The sequence below is a fragment of the Erigeron canadensis genome, chromosome 1 (assembly GCF_010389155.1).
Source record: "Erigeron canadensis isolate Cc75 chromosome 1, C_canadensis_v1, whole genome shotgun sequence".
NCBI classification, from domain to species: Eukaryota; Viridiplantae; Streptophyta; class Magnoliopsida; order Asterales; family Asteraceae; genus Erigeron; species Erigeron canadensis.
In genome coordinates this window covers 59,447,977-59,465,669 of record NC_057761.1, presented here as the reverse complement: position 1 = coordinate 59,465,669, position 17,693 = coordinate 59,447,977, and the positions used below count along the sequence as shown (strand labels likewise).

The 17,693-nt window shown below is 35.6% G+C and overlaps 6 protein-coding genes across 6 annotated transcripts; 1 reads left to right on the top strand and 5 right to left on the bottom strand.

The window, feature by feature from the left end:
• Positions 1-89: 89 nt before the first annotated feature.
• LOC122596868 (auxin-induced protein PCNT115-like) lies at positions 90-2,450 on the bottom strand. Its single transcript, XM_043769515.1, has 5 exons — positions 2,083-2,450; positions 1,784-1,990; positions 1,204-1,376; positions 1,008-1,110; positions 90-607 (listed from the first exon to the last, which is right to left on the bottom strand). The coding sequence occupies exons 1-5, from the start codon at positions 2,293-2,295 to the stop codon at positions 272-274; spliced, it is 1,032 nt and encodes a 343-aa protein (XP_043625450.1). The 5' UTR covers positions 2,296-2,450; the 3' UTR covers positions 90-271.
• A 356-nt stretch (positions 2,451-2,806) lies between these two features.
• Positions 2,807-5,441, bottom strand: LOC122596852 (probable aldo-keto reductase 2). Its single transcript, XM_043769501.1, has 5 exons — positions 5,195-5,441; positions 4,830-5,033; positions 4,570-4,742; positions 4,389-4,491; positions 2,807-3,323 (listed from the first exon to the last, which is right to left on the bottom strand). The coding sequence occupies exons 1-5, from the start codon at positions 5,420-5,422 to the stop codon at positions 2,991-2,993; spliced, it is 1,041 nt and encodes a 346-aa protein (XP_043625436.1). The 5' UTR covers positions 5,423-5,441; the 3' UTR covers positions 2,807-2,990.
• Positions 5,442-7,766: 2,325 nt separating this feature from the next.
• On the bottom strand, positions 7,767-9,633 carry LOC122596857 (probable aldo-keto reductase 2). Its single transcript, XM_043769506.1, has 5 exons — positions 9,345-9,633; positions 8,930-9,133; positions 8,633-8,805; positions 8,457-8,559; positions 7,767-8,325 (listed from the first exon to the last, which is right to left on the bottom strand). The coding sequence occupies exons 1-5, from the start codon at positions 9,564-9,566 to the stop codon at positions 7,993-7,995; spliced, it is 1,035 nt and encodes a 344-aa protein (XP_043625441.1). The 5' UTR covers positions 9,567-9,633; the 3' UTR covers positions 7,767-7,992.
• Positions 9,634-10,071: 438 nt separating this feature from the next.
• Positions 10,072-10,888, top strand: LOC122596877 (voltage-gated hydrogen channel 1). The gene has a single exon (XM_043769524.1). It carries the CDS (start codon positions 10,091-10,093, stop codon positions 10,796-10,798), a length of 708 nt encoding a protein of 235 aa, XP_043625459.1. The 5' UTR covers positions 10,072-10,090; the 3' UTR covers positions 10,799-10,888.
• Positions 10,889-11,137: 249 nt separating this feature from the next.
• LOC122596347 (F-box/kelch-repeat protein At3g06240-like) lies at positions 11,138-12,178 on the bottom strand. Its single transcript, XM_043768914.1, has one exon. It carries the CDS (start codon positions 12,176-12,178, stop codon positions 11,138-11,140), a length of 1,041 nt encoding a protein of 346 aa, XP_043624849.1.
• A 2,160-nt stretch (positions 12,179-14,338) lies between these two features.
• Positions 14,339-16,726, bottom strand: LOC122585350 (F-box/kelch-repeat protein At3g06240-like). Its single transcript, XM_043757477.1, has 2 exons — positions 15,443-16,726; positions 14,339-14,609 (listed from the first exon to the last, which is right to left on the bottom strand). The coding sequence occupies exons 1-2, from the start codon at positions 16,630-16,632 to the stop codon at positions 14,606-14,608; spliced, it is 1,194 nt and encodes a 397-aa protein (XP_043613412.1). The 5' UTR covers positions 16,633-16,726; the 3' UTR covers positions 14,339-14,605.
• Positions 16,727-17,693: the final 967 nt, after the last annotated feature.

Below are 17,693 nucleotides of genomic sequence, written 5' to 3'. Positions count from 1 at the left end.
GGCCTTATCAGTCTATTAGGATCATCTTATGTCACATATATAGCAAACAAATTAAAGAGATTTTGATCATGAAACAACAATGATGTCTGTGGTTCCAAAACACAATGATGAACTAGTCATACACAACGAATCTATGGCAAGTTAATTACTAAAAATCAAAAACACACAAAAGGTAACAATGGTGAACAAAAACATCAGAAACAACATTATTAAATCCATGTCTTCGCTAGACTCGGTGAACAAAAGGTGTGCTACAAAAAAGGCCATGCCCTTACTCAGTTTTCCATGATGACAATGGTGGAGTATCCGAGTTCTTGTAACTGTGCACCAATATCTGTTCAGGCATTCTATCTCCCTTGAATGAAGCTATGGATTCAAGCTCAGCCATGTCTTCAGTAGTAAGTTTAACAGCTAAGGCTCCAAGATTCTGGTCAAGGTTTTCGATCTTGGTTGTACCAGGGATGGGAGCTACATCATCTCCTTGGTGTAGGACCCAAGCCAATGCTAGTTGCGACAGTGTGCATTTCTTTTTCTGTGCCATTTCGTTGATTCGCTCATACACAGCTTTATTGTGTTCAAAGTTTTCTCCTTGCAGCCTAGGTAGAATCTGTGAAGGATAGATGGTAAAAAAAAAGTATAAACATAACTCGCAATTGTCATGAACTACATCCTATACAGAGAACATTTGATATTAAAAGATATACCCTGCATCAACTATGAATATAAATTATTAACCTTAGTCAACTATGAAAAGGATAAAGTGATAAACAATCAGGGACCATGCTATGGAGCGGCTTTATAGGCGCAGACATGCAGTTGCCCACATCTTAAATTTTTTAGGGTTATTACTACCAAATCAGATTATTTATGGTTGCTATTATACAAGTACAAGATTTTTATGTAAGACAGAGGGGGTTTGCTTATAACAACCAACAGAAGATTGCAAGAGATCTATCTATATAGCAAAACATCAAATTCACAAAGACTCGCAAAATGCCACAACAAACCTTTCGGAAATCATTATCTGCCAAATTCTCCATCAACTTAGGGCCTGATGCAAAGAACCCACTGCCCAATGGAGCAAAAGGAACGATACCGATTCCTAATTCTCTGAAATGAAGGAACAAAACAGACAACGTTACCAATTGCAGAGGCTCAGAATTTCTTAACAATATTAAAAGCAACATGTAGCTCATGACTCACCTGCAAGTAGGAATAACCTCATCTTCTGCATCTCTAGTCCACAAAGACCACTCCAATTGTACGGCTGATATTGGATGAACAGCATGTGCTCGTCTAATGGTTTCTGGACCAGCCTCAGATAGACCAATGTATTTTATTTTACCTTCTTCGACTAATTTTTTTAGTGCTCCTATCTACAAAACATTTTTGTTCTGACTTCAGTCAAACAACACTCGATAAACATCACATCTCAACATTTATCTATGAATACTGATAAGCGCCACTTATGTTTAGCCCATCTTCTTTGTTCTAATATATACTCCTGTTACCTAATTTAACTTTAACATGTGACAATGGAATCCTATAAACCGTACTCAATAACATCACCAAGTTGTTAAATGTTAAGCAAACAAGGAGCTTTAAAACTCACATTTTTTTTATACTTACAACAGACTTTGCCATATCGTTCTGAGACTAACAGGGTGTCTGGGCTTCATAATTGAAAACTAAAATAGTTTGATTAAAGCTAAAGTATGTGTTGAATTAAGTCATTCACAGGAAAATTAAGTTAGAGCATACAAGAGAAAGGAGGAGTAATTACAGTAATTTCGATGGGGATTTTAGTATCGATACGATGAACGTAGTAAAGATCAATGTAATCAACATCCAGGCGCTTCAAGCTAGCTTCACAAGCGGCCCTTACGTACTCTGCTTCCCCATGGATCTCCGCCTTACCCAAACCTTCCCCAAAAATGATCCCAAATTTTGTAGCCACTTGAACCTCCTCTCTCTTCAATCCCTTCAATGCCTGTACGTACGTACTACTCATAAACAATTAACACACATAAAATATCTATACATTTAGGAAAGAAAAGAAGAAGGAACTGAATGTCGACCGACCTTGCCGAGGAGGATTTCGTTGGAGTGAGGACCGTAAACATCGGAAGTATCAAAGTGAGTGACGCCCGAGTGAAAGGCGTGATGGATGAGTTTGATCATATCTTGGTCAGGTTTGGGAGGGCCGTAGCCACCGGACATGCCCATGCATCCAAGTCCTATTGCTGATACCTGTAGTCCTTCTGATCCTAGTTTTTTCATTTCTCTTCTTGACATTTGTCTTTTATATATATATTTACTCTGATGATTGCGGCAAGAGGAAGGGGAATCGAGAGTTGACCAAATGTGATTATTAGATTGAAACTATACACCACTCCAAAAAAATACCCAATATGAAAGAAGAAGATATAAAGTTTAGTTTAATACAGTAGTAATAGTTGACTGATTGGAAGTCAACGGTCGTCGTCCCTGATGAAAAGCAAATGGGAATATTGGATAACATAAATAAAAAGCTTTTGTCAATTAAAGTGGCTGGCATGTTGGAATATGGTTCCGATTTCCTGGGTAGGATGGTCCACTTGCTTTTTCAAAAAATAATTACCAAAAAGATTATTCCAAACCACAAGGACCATCGTTTTTTTTTTTTTAATGCTGAAAAATGATAAATCTTTCAAAGGAGCTGTATTGTTGCCATCTAAAACTATGTACGGATATATAAATTTGAAACCTTACAAAATATACTGTTTTATTTTACCTACACCTCAAAATACTCTGTCAAAACTAAGTATGCTAAATGTAATGTAATACATTCAATCCCAATATGAAATACAGTACCAAGAATTGCAAGAAACCACACGTCATTTACTTAATTACTTGAGTGTAACCCAAAGTTATTACAGAACAGTAGAGAGTCTGAACTCTTGAAGCCCTTAATCAATCAACATTTTTCTTGTGCCGTTTTATCAAACAACTTAGTTATCTTTCCAAGACGACAATGGAGGAGTCTCCGAATTTATCCATGTCAGTTGCATGTATGCATGCCTTTCCCCCTTCACTATGTCACTTGAAGCAAAGGATTCAAGTTCCGCCATCTCCTCTGGTGTTAGCTTTACAGACAAAGCTCCAATGTTTTGGTTGAAGTTCTCAAACTTTGTGGTACCTGGTATTGGAACCACATCAGTTCCTTGGTGATGAACCCAGGCTAGTGCTAGTTGAGCTGCGGTACACCCTTTCCTTGTAGCCATTTCATTCACTCGCTCAAATATAGTCTTATTGTGATCCACATTTTGAAACCTTGGGAAACTCTGCAAATAATTTCAAAATTTAACTCATTGTTCCATTTGTTACAGCAGGGTAGTGTAAAAAATGGAAAATTGGATAAAATGACTTTTAGCTTGTAAATTCATGCAAGGTATATAGGGGTGTTTGGATGTGTGTTTGAAGTAATAAACTTAGAACGAGGAAATGAACTGATTATGATTTGATTATGCATGGTTAAAACAATGAAATTTGGAGAAAAATCTTGAAATTTGGGAAAGAATTAAAATTTTCATTAGTGACAACAATGTTATATCACCCAACTGTTCACAACTTCGATCAATTATTTTACTCTAATCCTTCAAGTCACAATAATCACTATTAAAACAAACAAAAAATTGACCCATATAAACGGTTTTAAAATTTTGAAGCTAAAAAATGCCCTGTTTTGTATTAAACTTTTTAGGGTTAAGTCACTGGATGACCATCGTACTTTCCTTCTTGTACATGGTTGCCCATCAAACTAGAAAACTAAGTTGTATGACCAACATACTTTTCAAATTTGTACAGTGTTAGGAAACATTAGACTCAGTTGACTAAAAAACGTTCATGGTGCTGATCAAAACATTAAAAAATGGAACCCTATACTTCTAGTTGGGAACCATTTTCTACTACTTTTACAATGACCCTGAACCCATAACCACATCTTTTGTTCTTTACCTACCAATACATGCTAAACAAAAATACTGTAAAGCCTAAACATGTGAAACCAAAACTAGTGACATATCTATCAACTCACTCACAATGCATTTGGGAACAAGAAAAGGAAGTCCTGACTACAAGGTTATGCAGAACTGAATTGTTATTGATAAAGTTAACTTTCATATATGACATTATGTAGGACATACTTTTGATTAAAATATAATGGTTTTAGTATCGCTCCTTATTGTTTTTTTGTGCAATTAAGTTACAGTTTGTGTTCCATGAGGGTTATATAAACTGATAAACTGATTGTAAAGTTTATATGAATGAACTTCATGTGTGCTCTTAGTTTCTAGAAGATAAACGAAACAATTCAAAATATCTATCCACACACATATATAACTGCATACCTTCCTGAAGTCGCCTTCAATCAAGTTCTCGACCAATGAAGGACCGACAGCCAGGAATCCTCTGCCAATTGGACTATAAGGAACAATCCCAATGCCAAGTTCTCTGCAAAACAGCCATAAAAATCTCGTCATCAAACAAGGGGAGCCAGCATGATCCCTAAAAGAAGTTAAAAATAAGCACCTGCAAGTGGGAACAATTTCATCCTCTAAATCTCTTGACCATAGGGACCATTCTTGCTGTACCGCTGTGATCGGGTGAACAGCATGAGCTCTTCTAATTGTCGAAGCAGACGCTTCTGACAATCCTATATACTTCACTTTCCCTTCCTCTACAAGTTTCTTCAGCTCTCCCATCTTTTATATGTCATAAGTGTTAGAATTATATAGCCGTACAAGTTTTCAAACTACAAATAACAAACAAATGAAGCAAGGGGGACGAACCGTGACTTCGATAGGAACACGGATATCAATGCGATGAACGTAGTAGAGATCGATACAGTCAATACCAAGTCTCTTCAAACTAGCTTCACAAGCTGATCGAACATAAGCCGGATCACCACAAACATCCCGCTTTCCATCGATCACCCGGTTTCCAAATTTGGTAGCAATTTGAACTTTATCTCTCAGTCCACCTTCTTTCAAAGCCTTAACACATTTCCCAAAATCCATATCAACATTAAAATTCAATTATGATTAAAATATTAACTTTCCATATGTCCTATACTGAAATGGGTAATTTGGGGTAACAGATATTAATTAAATAAATAAATAAATTATTTTGGTTAACTAAGTGATTGATTACGTACCTTGCCGATGAGGATTTCGTTGGTGTGAGGGCCATAAACGTCGGAAGTGTCAAGAAACGTGACGCCGGAGTCAACGGCGTGGTGAATGAGTTTGATCATATCGGGTTCGGGTTTGGGAAGTCCGTAGTTACCGGACATACCCATACAACCCAAACCCTGTGCTGAAACTACTAAACCTTGTGATCCTAATTTCACTTTTGGCACTGCTGCTGATGATGATGATGTCATTGTTGTTTGTCAATCGTGATTTCGATAATCCTAACGTGATTTTCCACACCATTGATTTGATCGTGACACTATAAAGAGCAAGATGAAATGATGACCTCATTCGTGACGATTTTGCAATAAGAAACGAAATTCTTTTTGGTTCTGTTTTTATTTTGTTTAGGAATCTTTAATTTAGTGATTATACATTCAAACAATTTTAAAATTGTGTGAAATAAATAAATAACAATTCTAAAAAATGAGTGGTGGGTCGAAGAAAAAGAAAAAGTCTTTTGTAAAGGTTCATCCGCTTTTTTTTATTTAACAAACTAGCATGGTATCCGTGCAATACGACGGTAACGGTAACGACGGTTTTGTAGTATCGGTAATGGGTGGTGACATCGATAATTGGTGTCGAGTGCTGTAACTGTGTAAGTTGATGTAATGATGATAGTGGAAATACTTTAAAAGATAAGGACTTAGAAAGGTAAATTAACAAGATAAAGTTCTAAAGAGTAAATTAATTTATTAAGGGCAAAATTAGTAATCTCTAATAACCTTTTTCATAAATGGTGTTTATTAAGGGTAATTTAGTACTTTTGAATCAAATTATTTTTAACATTTTACTAAAATTTTACTAAAATAGGGGTTTGATAATTATTACTCCGTATAATAGAGTATAGAGATATAGATAGGTTAATAATCTTCAAACTTTGATTTTTTTCCTTGTTTTAAAATAAAAAAAAAAAACTTTAGAAAAAAAAATTATTAGAAAAGCTGACTTTTTAATAAGATGAAGATGGTGAATTAATTAAATGGCAAAATAAAAACGGCTTTTGTCATTGTAGATGCTTTTAATATCATGATCATGTATATTTATTTTTGAAAGGCCCTAATATCATGATTATCAGATTATATGATAAATAACTATCTACTAAAATGGAATTAGCGAGGTGTTTGGTTACGTTAATGACTGGCTATGTTTGAAAGAATAGGCGAAAACTAAGCGATGTTCTTTGGTTAAGTAACAAGTTGTTAGTTTTATCATACCACCCCCCACCCCCCGAATGGTAACAGTAAGTAGGTTGTAGTTAAGTTTAAATTGAGATGATCTTGACCCTTAAATAACTATTTTCATTGATTAATGGCTACTAAATGAAAGTTCCGATAGTAAAAAATTGGTTATGTTAAATCACTTAATATATTAAGTCATTTTTTTGTTTTTTTTAGACTTAATGAAAATATAAATTGTTGTGGGGTTTTCAAAACCTCCCAATTGGTTTCCAAATTAACCCTCCCTTTATCTTCAACTTCCCCTACACAACTTCCACGATCTTATTTTGGCGGCAAAATCTTTATAATTACCACCACTTCTTATCACTATAATTTACAATTTCATAGTTCCTTCATTGTATCACAAAACAGGTATATATTTTCCTTTTCTTTTTCTTTCCCTCAACAACTGATATATGCTTTAATAAATTATGTGTTTGAATTTTTCTTTCCCTCAACCAATTAGTTACGAATGCTTCAATTTGAGTTTGTTTATAACTTTGTATGTATGATCATGAATATTTTGCTTTATGTATGTTTAAATAATTATGTAATTGTTTAAATAATAGGTTATGTATATTTGGGTATGAATATAGTGTTAAAACAAGTCTTGAGCTAGTTTATTTAGTAGATTCTTTGCTCAAGGCTTCTGTACAATCAAAGTCAACCTGATCATGCTCACTTATAAAGAGTATATTGCATCTTGAGCCTATTTGAGTATTTAATCAAAATTTGTAAAAATCTATCTGGATCATAAAGTTTGTGATAGGGTCTAATATAATATTGTATTTTTATAGTAAAACCTAAACGAAATGAGTTATGTCATTAAAAAAAAGTTTTATATTTTATCTCTACGGTACGTGTTTTTTATGTGACACAATTATGATTTCGGTTTTAACTCCCTAGATTTCGGTTGTAATAAAAACAAATATGATATATGGGTAAATTTGTAATTTTATTTATTCAGACGGTTCATTCGGCAAAAAAAAAACATATACTAATTATTTATTACTTAATCAATTCAGACATTTTTTATACATTCAGCCACTTAATACACTCAGTACTTAATTGGAAAAAAAAAAACGGCCCAATGTGTTTGAATTGGTAATAGATAATCGTTACAAAAATAAAAATGCAACGTTTTATGCAGTTGCTTCATAAAATAGGTAGTATTTAAAAAAAATTAAAAAATTCACATGCATATTTGTGTCCGTTTGCTTTGAAAAGAACATTGTGACAAATTAATTATTTTGAAGTATGTAAAAGGTTAATCTGTTACCATTTCATAATACTTAATAGGTACCAACAGATAAGATTATGAAAAATTGAAAATGTATATTGGATATAGAAGAATATATCTTAATTCGAGAAACAAGTACACAAAAAACACATGAATCGTGCACAAGATGATTTATTTAGGAGCAATACAAACTTACAAAGCTCCTATCAAACAAACAGCAGCTAAAAATTCAACTTACAAGGCCTTGAAAACCTTATTCAGTCAACGTTTCCGTTATTTTGTAGTATAAGCGATCAACAGCTCAACTGCTTTTCCAAGATGACAATGGAGGAGTTTCAGAGTTCATCCAGGTGAATTGCATGAATGGATTCCTCTCACCCTTGACCACATCACTCGAAGCAAACGATTCAAGTTCCGCCAACTCATCTGATGTTAGCGTTACAGACAAAGCTCCAATGTTTTGGTTGAAGTTGTCAAACTTTGTGGTACCTGGTATTGGAACCACATCACTTCCTTGGTGATGCACCCACGCCAATGCTAGCTGAGCCGCGGTGCATCCTTTCCTTGTAGCCATCTCATTCACTTTCTCGAATACAGTCTTATTGTGATCCACATTCAAAAACCTTGGATTACTCTGCATTTGCAATGTAAATATTTGGGAGACTCAAGGTTCAATAACTTTTACAATTTGATACACTTCAGTTTAATGTGTTTGCTTATGCTATATATATGTAATAGATTATGTACAGAATGCGCATACTATACCTTCCTTATGTCGCCATCTATCATGTTTTCGACCACTTTAGGACCTGCAGCCAAGAATCCCCTGCCAATAGGACTGTAAGGAACAATCCCAATGCCAAGTTCTCTGCATAAACCAACCATATATATCAATCAGCATCAAACAAAATTACTGTAAGTTGACTTAAAAAGAGTCCTACCTGCAAGTAGGAACAATTTCATCCTCTAAATCTCGTGACCATAAAGACCACTCGTTTTGTACCGCCGTTATTGGGTGGACAGCGTGAGCCCGTCTAATCGTTGAAGCAGATGCTTCTGATAATCCGATATACTTCACTTTCCCTTCCTCCACCAGTTTCTTCAGTTCCCCCATCTTTTTATTACATTTTGGCACAGACACACAAGTGTTAAGATTAAAATTGCAATAAGTTATATCAAAAGTAAGCAATGCAAGCAATATTGACAGTTGACACACACAAAAACTAGAGAAAACTAACCGTGACTTCAATTGGGATACGAATGTCAATCCGGTGAATGTAGTAAAGATCAATGCAATCAATACCAAGCCTCTTTAAACTAGCTTCACAAGCTTCCCGAACATATGTGGGGTCACCACGTATCTCCAGCTTCCCGTCAATCCATTGGATTCCAAATTTCGTAGCAATCTGAACTTTGTCTCTCAGTCCACCTTCTTTCAAAGCCTGCAAATAGTATCAGATTCATAAACTAAGGAGCCGTTTGGTTCCCAGAATATACGAGAATTCGACATAATTGAATTTGAAATTTTCTCACATACAATATGGGAACCCAACGGCCCCTAAGAGGTACGTAATTATAATGACATGTTATTGCAACTAAAGGTACTAATTGTACTTTTTTGCTATTATTTGACGAAACTACTTGGTTGGTTACCTTGCCGATGAGGATTTCGTTGGTGTGAGGGCCATAGAAGTCGGAGGTGTCAAGAAATGTGACACCGGATTCAATGGCGTGGTGAATGAGCGTGATCATATCGAGTTCGGGTTTGGGAAGTCCGTAGTTCCCGGACATGCCCATACAACCCAAACCTTGTGCTGAAACAACAAGACCCTGTGAACCTAATTTCACTTTTGGTACTACTGATGGTGATGCCATTTTTTATCTCTTGTTCAAATTAGTAAATCAAGCCTAATTAAGGTTTCTTCTTCTCATGCAATATATTCAGAAACGTTTATATATATATAATAGTATCTCGATCTATTAAAATATTACTGTTAACTAGCTTTGACTTTGACTTTAAAGTTTGGAATGATGGTGAACTCACTGATGACGGAAGTATAATTCATCCAAAGGATATGTGACGTCACTAGTGGCGTCAGAGGGCAAAAAGAAGTTGATGCATGGGCGCACCAGATGATTGTACCCATATGACACCGTACATGAAACCTTTACTAATTTATCTAATTAAAAACTACATGGACAAAAAGTCCTCACTTGACTTCAAAGTCAATAATCCAATGGCTCGAAGCTTTGAATGCCTTTTACTTGCCTTCCAATTATGCTAACCATGTATGGACTATGGATTTAAAACTTTTCTATACAAAAACTTATGACAAGCTAGCTAGCATCAAATTAAGTTATCATTGGCACCATTCATTTTTACACATACATTTACATTTATGGATTTATCTGAAATACGACCTCATGATAAACCACAATCGCCCTCCGCTTCGATGATATCAGCCGAACTCATTCAAGTATCCATTGAAAATCTCGTCAAATCATACAAAACAAGGCAAAAATGGGGGTTTTTCTCAGGATCAACAAAACAAAGCTCAAACAAGAAACCACCATGGCGAATTCACTTAACAAGTTTCCTAGAATCAACCCCCGTTCATATTATCGCCATCATATTGCTTCTAGTTGATCTTATTATGGTAGTTCTTGAACTCTCGAAAACTCTGGTTTCTTGCCCCACAAGCACGAAGATTAACAAGAAAGTAGATTTTTGGTATCACTGGGTAGGAATTGGAATCTTGATAATTCTTGCTACCAAGAGTGTGGCATTAGTAGTAGGGTGTGGAAGTTCGTTTTTCAAACGCCCGGGGTTAGTAGCCGATGGTGTGGTTTTAATTGGGGCATTGTTGTCAGAAATTTTGCTGGAACGTGTAGGGGTCGGGTTAATTGTTGTGGTGAGCTTGTGGCGGGTATTGAGAGTTGTGGAAAGCGTTTTTGAGCTGAGTGATGAAGCTATTGAAGTGCAGATAACAAATATATTGTGTCAGCTAGAGTTGCTTCATGAAGAAAACGAAAAACTCACAAGGACTGTATCCGAAAAGGACAAGATCATAGAAGAACTGCAAAAAGAACTTGATAAACGCTTTTAGATGCATTCAAAACTATCAACTGATCGATGATAGTTTAATGTTTATCATACTAACTCACAATATATGTCCGCATAATTGTAGGATCATCATGACGTGCATGATTGTATATTATATATAATAGAAAAAATGCTAAACAAAGCCCTTAACGCTTCATTTAACGTGCATAATAACTCAATCGTTGAAATTAATGGCCCCTTATATCGAGTTCATGATTAAAGCCTATATTGACAACAATTATGCCATATATACGAAGATGATAACTGGAACATGCTATCAAATGAGCTCACATCAATAGTCAAGAAATCAAGATATACGGCAACATATATGTTGCAAGTCTGTCTAAAATCCAATCTTTGTATTCCTCTTTCTTTTCCGTCCCCCACTAACATGCCGAGATACAGGATTCTTTGGTCTTTCATTAACTTGAGGAGATACAAGGCTCTCTACGTATATAGGGGCACTAATATAATCCAAAGTATTGAGAATACATTGTTTACCTTCATGAAAGAAGGATTTCTTGACTCTATTGTAATATATCAGATTTTTTAACCGGAGTGTGAAGTCATTATCCCACTGATCTTGATGCGAAAGCAGTTCCCACCACCTACTATCGTAGTTTTTCATTACCCATTTGGGACTAGCACGCGGTTGGCCTATACTTGCACAACGGGGATGGTGATCGTGAAATATGCATAAACTTTCTTCAACCATCCCCAAGCGGTAATAAGTAAAAGCAATTGGCTTCTTATAATTGGCGTCATCAGGTTGGGGGAGTTCTTTGAATTCCTCTGTGGATAAATCAAAAGAAAGAATCACCGGGTTCTTGTGTTGATCTAACACAAACCAGTGGAGTGCCCCATTGCATAAGATACCACAAGTATTATTTTCATGATTAAAACTGACCATGCGAATGGAGCTACATTCTATTTCTCCAACAAATTTCCAAACATTTGATTTCACAGAAAACATATGAAATTGCATATCCTTGTTAACATAATCTTGTCTCCCTGAAATGACCTTGTAATCATCTGAGGATGAATCGTAACCAAAACCAACAAGGGATGGACGGATAACCTTATTATCAGGGTGGTTTTCGAGTTTCTTCAACTCTCTAGTTAAGGGATTAACCACTATATAGTCAAGATAGCGAGTAAAGATGCATACAAGGCCATTGGAAGAGCCAACAAGATGCTCTCGCGGATGATCCTCAATGATACAGATCCTCTGCCTTCTCCTGTTCCTGTAAGTAAAACGGGATACAGCGAAACGAAAACCTGAGACCAAAGAATGCCATGACTTACAAACTCTCATGCAGTGGATGAGATACTTCCAATCCAATCTAACTAGTATTTGCTCAACTATATCATCAGGGACCACCATCTCCGACATTAAACCCTAAACGCCGTATAAATATATTTGGTTAATCAAAAGATTACAAAAATTAATTAGATTGGCGGAACGAAAATAAATATTTTGGGTTATATTCGAAAACAAAGGGCTGATCCAATACTAGTAGCCCACATTCCAAGCTAGCTAGGCCTGTTTACTTATTATGACTACTGAGTGGTCTACAACTGACTACAAGCCACGTAATTAAATAACTACTTTTATTTTGGCAATTAATTGTTTACACATAACATTTTCATTTATGGATTCGTCAGAATGAACCACAATAGTTTTCCACTTGGACAAAATCAACCGAAGTATCCATCCAAAATCCCATTAAAATCATACAAAACAAATTAAAGGAAAGATGGGAGTTTTTAACAGGATCAACAAAACAAACTTCAAACAAGAAACTACCGTTCACATATAATATATGGTAGTTCTTGAAATTTTGCTGGAACGTATGGAGGTCAGGTTAATTGTTGTGGTGAGCTTGTGGCGGGTTTTGAGGGTTGTGGAAAGCGATTTTTGAGCCGAGGGATGAAGCTATTGAAGTGCGGATCATAACAAGCATATCGTGTCAGCTAGAGTTGTTTCATGAAGAAAACAAAAAACTCACAAGGATTATATCCAAAAAGAACAAGATCATAGAGGAACTGCAAAAAGAACTTGCTAACCGCTTTTAGATGCATTCAAAACTCTCAGCTGATAGTTTAATGTTTATCAAAGGAACTCACAATATGTATTGTATGTTTGTGGGTTATCATTATGTACATGATTTGTAGATTATATGAACTAATATCTCAAATGTTAAAATGGCCCATTATATCGGGTTCATGTACAAGATGAAGATGATATACTCTACCCGGAGTATCTTATCCAATGAGCGCACATCATTAGTCACGAACTCAAGATATATGGTGGTAACATATATGTGGCGAGTCTGTCTCATTATTTTTGAATAACTCATCGCTTTGGGGGTCAAATAGCTCAAACAAAAAGCTTAGCTAATAATGGAAAAGGTTGAAAACTACCCAGAGTGACACATTTATGCATACAATTCATATATTGATTCGTGAATATAAGTAAATTCTTACTAATTACTATCGTAACGGTATAACTTTTGTCTTCCTTAATCAAACACTTCCAATAAAATACAAACAAACAAACCAGTGCTTAAGGCCAATCCGGCACATTTTGACCTACACAAAAAACCCACCTGGTTAGCACAGCCAATTACCCGACCCGCTTTAACCACCCATTTGCCATCTCTGGTTTTGATCCTATAAGAATACAGTTCTCAACAACATGACCTATTAAGAATATTAGTTAGACAAAGATTCAACATTTGCTAAATCTGAACACAGAAAACATCCAAATAATTTGTAACCAGCATAAGGGTAAAACAAGCAGATCAACAATCTTTAGAACGCACTTCCAAAATTTCAAACACAAAGCACTTGAAAGCTTCGACAACACAACATCAACCTGAGGCACTGGTGTCACCCGACCTGAACTTACTCTTTAGCTTGTCCCAAAAAATAGTAACGAGCCAGTTTACACTTTTTAGCTGATATTGGTCTTAAGTCACCCAAAGCATATTCAAATTTTTGTAATCATAATACTTTTTCACAAAAATCTAGTAAAAGGGACATATAAGCTGTTGGAAGGTAGACCCAACTATAAAATGTAAAGCAGATAAAAATTCACACCCACACGATTCTTGCACAACCTCTTACATTTTATGAGATCAATCCCACATTTACACCTAAAATAACTCACCTCTATTTTATCAACTCAAACAATGTTAAGATGGAAAGACTTGTATATGAGAATTACCCTGTAATGGGTGCCTGGCAACAAAATACATCCGGGTTCAACTGGTTGCTTGTGTTTGTTTGGTTGACGCAGGACAAGTGTTGATCATTTCTTTCAAGCACTTACATATTGAATTGATGACTGCCATGAAACCACTTACAAAAACTCAAAGCGGTAAAGCTCTCCCAAATCGATATACTGGCAAAAAAAAATACGCATCTTCCCACAAGCATTCCCAGAATTTGCAAAACAACCACCATAACGGGGAAACAGTAAAATTAAAGTGACTATACATACTTAACTTAAAGGACCGTCATCACCATAAGACAATAAATATGAACGCACTAAGTATCAATTTTGGAACACTTTAAGAAATCATCCAACACAGATACTGAAATCCATAAAACACAAGATAATAGAAATAACTGGATTATAGATCCCTAATGGAAAAACACATGCTTAAAACAAGGTCCAATAGAAAGATAAACAAAGATCACCCGTACCACTATGTGTTCTCCTCGTATATCCTTCAGCAAATCAACAGCATCAAATTCAGTCTCGCCCCTCTGTGTGGGAACCGCAGCATCTCCTATTATCCCTTAATTAACTGATAAGTCAACAAACTGAAGTTAGCGAACCAAGGTATACAAATAAAATGCAAAACATGTCAGACTAATTAAAGAGCTGAATATATGATAATACCATTTGGGCCAGTAAATTTCTACGATTCATTTTAACTATCACAGGTTTATAAACGACTACATACCATACTACCATGTGCTTCAGACCACCATAACATCTTTAATATATTTCTTTACAAAAACTGATTAGGGATGTCAAGAAAGCATCATAAGTGATAAGAAAGCAAACGCTAAGTAAGTTATAGCTTCTTTGCAACAATATACATACATATATATACATATATCATATATGTAGTCTAGCAATCCGACACGAACCAAAAGAAGCTTATGAACTGTAGATCCTGTATATTCTTTCTTGTTTCCATACGCAAATATCATATGGAAATTATAGAAATGCATCTTCTGTGTTTGATCACCACCACCATCTCTGATCATCACCAAGGGAAGAGCCCGTCAGCCGCCACCATCCAGGGCAGAGCCATGGCGGCTAACATCGGAGCCCGTAAGTACAAGGGGAAGCCATGGAAGCTAAGGGGGGCGGCGTCAAGTGGATCGCTCCATCACCAATCACCCTTTTGCCTTATCATCCCCGCTAGCTGCCCTTTACTAATACCCTTTAAGGGTGGCGGCGGTGGCAGAGCATTTGGAAAAAGAAAAGAAAAGGGGGAACAATGGTTCTCACTTTTTTTTAGTTCTCACGTCAACCATACTCTCTCAGTCTTTCTATATATAAGTATATATGATATATGAAAGCACTAATATATAGGAAATAAAGCATTATAATTAGAACCCATCTTACCGCTCTTGATATCCATTCTGTGTATGCCTCTTTCTTTTAAGCCCCCCAATAACATGTCCAGATACATTACTCATAGATCTCTCGCTAACATGATGATATAGAAGACTTTTTGCTCCCCCTGGAGATACAGGACTCTTTGGTCTTTCATTAACTTGAGGAGATACAAGGCTCTGTACATACATAGGGGCACTAATATATTCCGAAGTCTTGTGTACACATTGCTTACGTTCATGAAAGAAGGATTTCTTGACACTATTGAAAAAGATCCCCAATTTTAATCGAAGTGCGACATCATTATCCCACTGAGCATGATGTGGAAGCAGTTCCCAGCCCTGTTTACCATTGTACTTTTTCATTACCCATTTGGGACAAGAACGCGTTTTGACTAATTTTGCACAATTGGGAAGGTGATCGTTATATATGCACAAACTTTCTTCAACCATCCCCAGACGGTAATTAGTATGAGCAGTATACTTATAACTCGGATCATCAGGTTGGGGGATTTCTTTAAATTCCTCTGTGGATAAATCAAAAGAAAGAATCATTGGATTCTTATGTTGATCTAACACAAACCAGTGGATTGCCCCATTGCATAAGATACCACAAGTATCTTTTTTGTTATAAGAGTAGGGGTACCGGGATATACAAATGAAACTACATTTTGCCTCTCCAGCAATTTTCCAAACATTTGATTTCAAAGAAAGCACATGGAATCGCATAAAATCCGCATCGTATTGCCGTGTCCCTAAAATGACCTTGTAGTCATCTGACCATGAATCGTAACCAAAACCACCGAGGAACCATAGGTTGTTACAAAGAGATCGTACTCCATGACGAGGGTTTTCGAGTTTTTTCAACTCCGGATTTTTGAGTTTTTTCAACTCTCCCGTTAAGGGATTAGCTACTACAATTTCAGCATTGCGGGTAAAGATGCATACAAGGCCATTGGAAGAACCAACAAGATTCTTTCTCAAACGATCCTCATTGATACAGATCCTCTGCCTCTTATTATTACTAGTATTCTGTTTATTACTAATAAAAACGGAAATAGCAAAACGAGAAGAGGAGACTAAAGAATGCCATGACGTACAGACTCTTTTGCATTGGATGAGATCCTTCAAATCCAATCTAACCAGTATTTGCTCAAGTATATCGCCCAGGACGACCACACCCACCTTCTCCGACGACATCCAAACCCTAATCGCCTACGATTAACAGAATAATAAATATTTTATTTGTTTAATTTAAAGAGATACAAGAAATATTTTCCAAACATAGATTTATTTATGCGGTTATGCGGATAAAGTTTCTTCTTTTTTTTTTTATTTTTTTTCCTCATTTATATATATCTAAAAGTTTTATGATGGTGATGAAAAAATTAGCGCATTCTTGACGCTTTATCGATGTCTACTTAAGAGGTTTAATTAGGATACTTAATGGAGTTCATTATTTTGATGTAGTATGTTTGTGGTTCTATTAGACGTTTATCATGTAGTTTGCATTCATTTTGCATTTAGATATTTGAGTGATTAATTGTTGCTTGGTTAGTAAATATTGCTTAGATGGATCGGCAATTGCAAGCCTTTTATAGCTTAATGTGCATGTAATTATCATAAGTGGACATAAAGATATACATTGTGTTGTTGTGACAAATTTTTATATATATTATTAGTTATAGATATAATTAATTGAAATTCAGGAAAAAGAATGTAAGCTGAGTTGATAGTTCCATTGTTTAGCCCAAATAATATGTTCATTAATCCATTTGATAACCTTGCCCAACCCAAACAATATTGTTCTTTTTCTAACCTTGCTCCAGGGTGGGTTTTTTTTTTTTGTATTTTAAAAATACAAATCCTTTTTGTTTCTTCTTTCTTTGTTTAGCCCGATTGAGATAATAATAATAATAAGATAAAAACCCTTTCATGTCCACTTCATTCTGTCTTTTATCGGTGTCCGATCGATGACCCAGATGAAAGGTAATCCTTTGTGAAATGTGTGTATATAAATGTTAGTGTATTTGTGTTGTATTTAATGAGCTTAGGGGTATACATACGAAGGGATGATTGGTTGATTAATTTCTTTTTAAAACCAACAATTAATGACATTGTTGCTTCGATTCTTTGTAACGGTTTTAGTCCATTTATTCTTGAAGAGTCGGGTTGATTACTAACCTATGTATATAAATGAAGCATTTTGGTTGGAATAGTTTGTGCCCTGCAAAGGTAATTCCTATTTAATTTGTTGCTTA

Bases quoted from the DNA above. Each gene is read 5' to 3' on its own strand.
- LOC122596868 (XM_043769515.1), bottom strand. From the start codon at position 2,295: ATGTCAAGAAGAGAAATGAAAAAACTAGGATCAGAAGGACTACAGGTA. The intron at 1,991-2,082 runs GTCGGTCGACAT...ACGTACGTACAG, and splicing joins ACGAAATCCTCCTCGGCAAG to GCATTGAAGGGATTGAAGAG. The intron at 608-1,007 runs GTTTGTTGTGGC...TATCCTTCACAG, and splicing joins CAGATAATGATTTCCGAAAG to ATTCTACCTAGGCTGCAAGG.
- LOC122596852 (XM_043769501.1), bottom strand. From the start codon at position 5,422: ATGACATCATCATCATCAGCAGCAGTGCCAAAAGTGAAATTAGGATCA. The intron at 4,492-4,569 runs GTGCTTATTTTT...GCTGTTTTGCAG, and splicing joins GAAATTGTTCCCACTTGCAG to AGAACTTGGCATTGGGATTG. The intron at 3,324-4,388 runs GTATGCAGTTAT...AATTATTTGCAG, and splicing joins TTGAAGGCGACTTCAGGAAG to AGTTTCCCAAGGTTTCAAAA.
- LOC122596857 (XM_043769506.1), bottom strand. From the start codon at position 9,566: ATGGCATCACCATCAGTAGTACCAAAAGTGAAATTAGGTTCACAGGGT. The intron at 8,806-8,929 runs GTTAGTTTTCTC...TGTAATAAAAAG, and splicing joins GTATCCCAATTGAAGTCACG to ATGGGGGAACTGAAGAAACT. The intron at 8,326-8,456 runs GTATAGTATGCG...TTGCAAATGCAG, and splicing joins TAGATGGCGACATAAGGAAG to AGTAATCCAAGGTTTTTGAA.
- LOC122596877 (XM_043769524.1), top strand. From the start codon at position 10,091: ATGGATTTATCTGAAATACGACCTCATGATAAACCACAATCGCCCTCC.
- LOC122596347 (XM_043768914.1), bottom strand. From the start codon at position 12,178: ATGGTGGTCCCTGATGATATAGTTGAGCAAATACTAGTTAGATTGGAT.
- LOC122585350 (XM_043757477.1), bottom strand. From the start codon at position 16,632: ATGTCGTCGGAGAAGGTGGGTGTGGTCGTCCTGGGCGATATACTTGAG.